At 43.5% G+C, this 3,264-nt stretch overlaps 1 protein-coding gene across 1 annotated transcript; it reads right to left on the bottom strand.

Annotated features, from left to right (window-relative positions):
* Positions 1-1,334: 1,334 nt before the first annotated feature.
* Positions 1,335-2,517, bottom strand: LOC119659369 (cell surface antigen I/II-like). Its single transcript, XM_038067424.1, has 2 exons — positions 2,361-2,517; positions 1,335-2,221 (listed from the first exon to the last, which is right to left on the bottom strand). Exons 1-2 carry the CDS (start codon positions 2,491-2,493, stop codon positions 1,494-1,496), a joined length of 861 nt encoding a protein of 286 aa, XP_037923352.1. The 5' UTR covers positions 2,494-2,517; the 3' UTR covers positions 1,335-1,493.
* Positions 2,518-3,264: the final 747 nt, after the last annotated feature.

The raw sequence follows: 3,264 nt of genomic DNA, 5'->3' as shown, positions 1-3,264 counted from the left end.
ATGCTTGTGTGGCTTGATGAATGCACCTTCAGACCACAAAGGTTGCCAAGGACGTCAAATTCGTGAGGATAAGTGACCTTGAAAAACTCAATCATTCGGTCGGTGTTATTGTCTTTAGTCAGTTTAGCACAGGACAGAGGAGAAAGTAAACCAACTTTGCTCTTTATGTACTCCAGAAGAAGTTACGAACACTAGCGTGGAGATTAATAGCTTTATAGTTGGGGACGTCACTTTCAACCCGGCGCCGCTGGCACGGGTGGATGAAGTACCAGGATATATAGCAGCGGCGGGAAGTGAAGCTTCGTTGACGACGAGAACGACGTCAAAAAGTGGAGCGGCTATGTTCCGATTCGTGACCTGCTGAGGAGGCTGCGGATATAGTTCTGTTGAAGGCGAGATGGAGCATAAGGGCCGCTGAATCAGGGATTCAGAGCCAGTTGAAGCAACTCTGATGTAGGAAGGCATTGCAGATGAAATCCACTTAGATTGAGTGGCTTGTTCCACAGACTCCTCAGAAGATTTTGAAGCTAGACTGTTGAGTGCAGTAGTCTCATTCTCATTCCTAAGCCGCCGGGAACACGTAGATAGCGACGGCTTAGTAGATCATGGCATGAGGATATACGCAATCCAATGGTAGATTGCGAGAGAGGTGCCTTCGATGGTATGCCCATGTGATTCTCGCTAATTAGAATTCACTCACCAAGATTGGTCTAAACATCGAAGTCGATAGCCTGATACGCTGGATGGTGATTTGAAGGCCTCGTGGTCGACGAGCCGACTCCGCCTGTGAACGAGATAAAGGCTATAGCTAGAAAAAGCCGTTTAAGGATTTGCTCGAACAGTTGTCTCTAATTTTCCAAGATGAGATGAGATATTGTTCTGCCTACATGGACGAAAGAATCTATTTCAGGGAGTTCGGGTTACCTAGCTCATCTAGCGGCACAAATAAAAAATTGTTTTAAATGTGGCGACTGAAATATAGTGAAGGGTATAAAGGTTTCCATCCACCCCATATGGCGTTTCAACTTTTTTAATCCTACAGTTTTAACATTTTGCTTAAAGTGGTTGTGTAGATAATAGAATAAGTAATAAGTTCGAGGGGATACGGGTGGATGCAATTATCCTTGATCTGTTAGAAAATCAAGATAAATATTCAACTACTTCGAAAACCATCAATATTTTGCTTATCGTAAAGCTAATACCCTTTTTAATTAGAACATTGAGGACATTGATTAAGTCTTCTTTGGCAGCCTTTAATTTTTAGAAAAGGGAGAACACCCGCGCCCAAAGTAGGGTCTTTGTCCTGCTGATACACATACAAAACAAATAATAAGTTCTTTGAAAATATCTATATTTCGTACATTCTTTCAAATCACACTTATCACATTAACAGAAAAATTAAATATGAACGTTTAACAAAAATGCTTCAATTAGTCTCTGGAATTTTGGCAGATTTATGATATCTGGTTGCTTCGTTCCTAAAATCTTAACACTTAATGATGGTATTCATGACCTCCTTCAATTCCTTCGTGGATATAAGATTCCTCATGGCCAATGCTTTGTTGGGCAGCTGATGAGTGCAATTCCGCGCTTGCATGTGCACCAGCGGCGGCGGCATTGCTCTGAGCTTCATGAGCAGCAGCAGATGCCTTCTCAGCGGCTTCTTGTGTGGCAGCAAAGTCAACTTGGGCTTGACTCAGTTGATGTTCGATGGCTTGAAGCCTGGCCTTGGCTTTGCCAACCATGGAAGTTTGTGAAGCTAGTTCAGCAGCAGCGTGGTTTGCAGCTTCTTCGGCATGGGCAGCTACTCCCTGAGCGCTATTCAAGGCACTTGTAAGAATGGAAACATGGCTGGAAGCTTGCTTGGCGACGGTGGCAGCGGCTGAGGCGGCTTGTTTAGCTAGGCCTAGCTGGGCAAGTTCAGCTTCAAGGGCAGCGTGGGCTTCGGCACTTTGTTCCTCCAAATTTTGCAAAAGAACGCTCTTTCCAGCAAGGGCAGCTTGAGCAGTGGCTGCAGCTTGGACTGCCTGTTGGGCCAACGTACTCTTGGCTACATATGAAGCTTGACGCGCGGCGGCATGCTGACTAGCAACAGCGGAGTGAGCTTGGTTTGCTGACCCTTGGGCTATTGTCCTTAGCCCACTGCCACTGTATCCACTGGATCCATATCCATGGCCTCCGGAACCGGAATGGCTGGAAATGTGACCACAGTTGACAACACCTAGAAATAAAGGACAACGTTCCGTTGAGTGCTTCAATTTTACCTTTAAGGATGATTGTTCTGAAGATAGAATTTCAGAAAAGACCATCCATGAAACTCTGAACAACGCACCATCACATGAAATCGAACTAATTCTTACCGAAAAGGACAATCACACACAGCACTGAGGTCTTCATACTTCCAGATATAAGTTTGCCTACTACTCTGACTACGAACTGAAGCGGATACTTATGTACGAACGCAAAAAGGCTCAAGCTAAGTTTGACGATCATTCCATATCATTTGTTCCATTTTATACTGCGAATTCATAGACCACGGCTCTTAGGTAAGTGCCATACACTACCCTACACCATGATCATACTCGCACACAATGCGGAATTATTGCACGCCAAAGAGGTGGGAAACCATTCCACTATCGACCCGATCAATGCTTTCATCCATTCATGCAGCCAATATATCCGTCGACCACTCGTTCGGGTGCCCGAAAATATTAGCCATTCTATTGTCATTAATTAGATGATAGACATATTAAAATCTTTTTTGGCGGCTCTTAATGCTCATCAGATGCAAACGATTTTACAACGCACATGAGGTTCCTCATCATCTCTGAATTTGCTTGTTAAGATGTTGCCCCCTTGCTTATGCCCACATTTGGCTGCGTTGTTACGTTTTCTTGTACGTTATCCAATGTAACTTCTGTTTCAACAGAGAGTTGCCATCAGATTTTTTTCAAAACTGAGATAGTTAGTTTCAAGTATATTCGAAGCCCTGGTAAATGGTTTGGCACATCATCAACTCTCTGGTTACGCAGGATATATGAACGAATGAATGGTTTAGAACCTGTTTTCCAACACATGTCGTGAAGATTGCTGAATGATTATATCAGTGATCCTGGAATACGCAATCCTTGTATAGACTGGTACGAGTTTAAAATTATTTTCGATTGAATGACACAATGAAGATAAGACCAATTAAGGTACACAAATAAGAAGGGACAGGACTATACGCAAGTAAAGGTTACCCGAACAGTTGACCTGAAGTGA

This window comes from Hermetia illucens, chromosome 6 (genome assembly GCF_905115235.1).
Source record: "Hermetia illucens chromosome 6, iHerIll2.2.curated.20191125, whole genome shotgun sequence".
Taxonomy (NCBI): Eukaryota; Metazoa; Arthropoda; class Insecta; order Diptera; family Stratiomyidae; genus Hermetia; species Hermetia illucens.
Note: the sequence above shows the minus strand (reverse complement) of the source record. Positions and strands in the feature narration are given on the sequence as shown.

Bases quoted from the DNA above. Each gene is read 5' to 3' on its own strand.
- LOC119659369 (XM_038067424.1), bottom strand. From the start codon at position 2,493: ATGATCGTCAAACTTAGCTTGAGCCTTTTTGCGTTCGTACATAAGTAT. The intron at 2,222-2,360 runs GTAAGAATTAGT...CTTTATTTCTAG, and splicing joins GTGTGTGATTGTCCTTTTCG to GTGTTGTCAACTGTGGTCAC.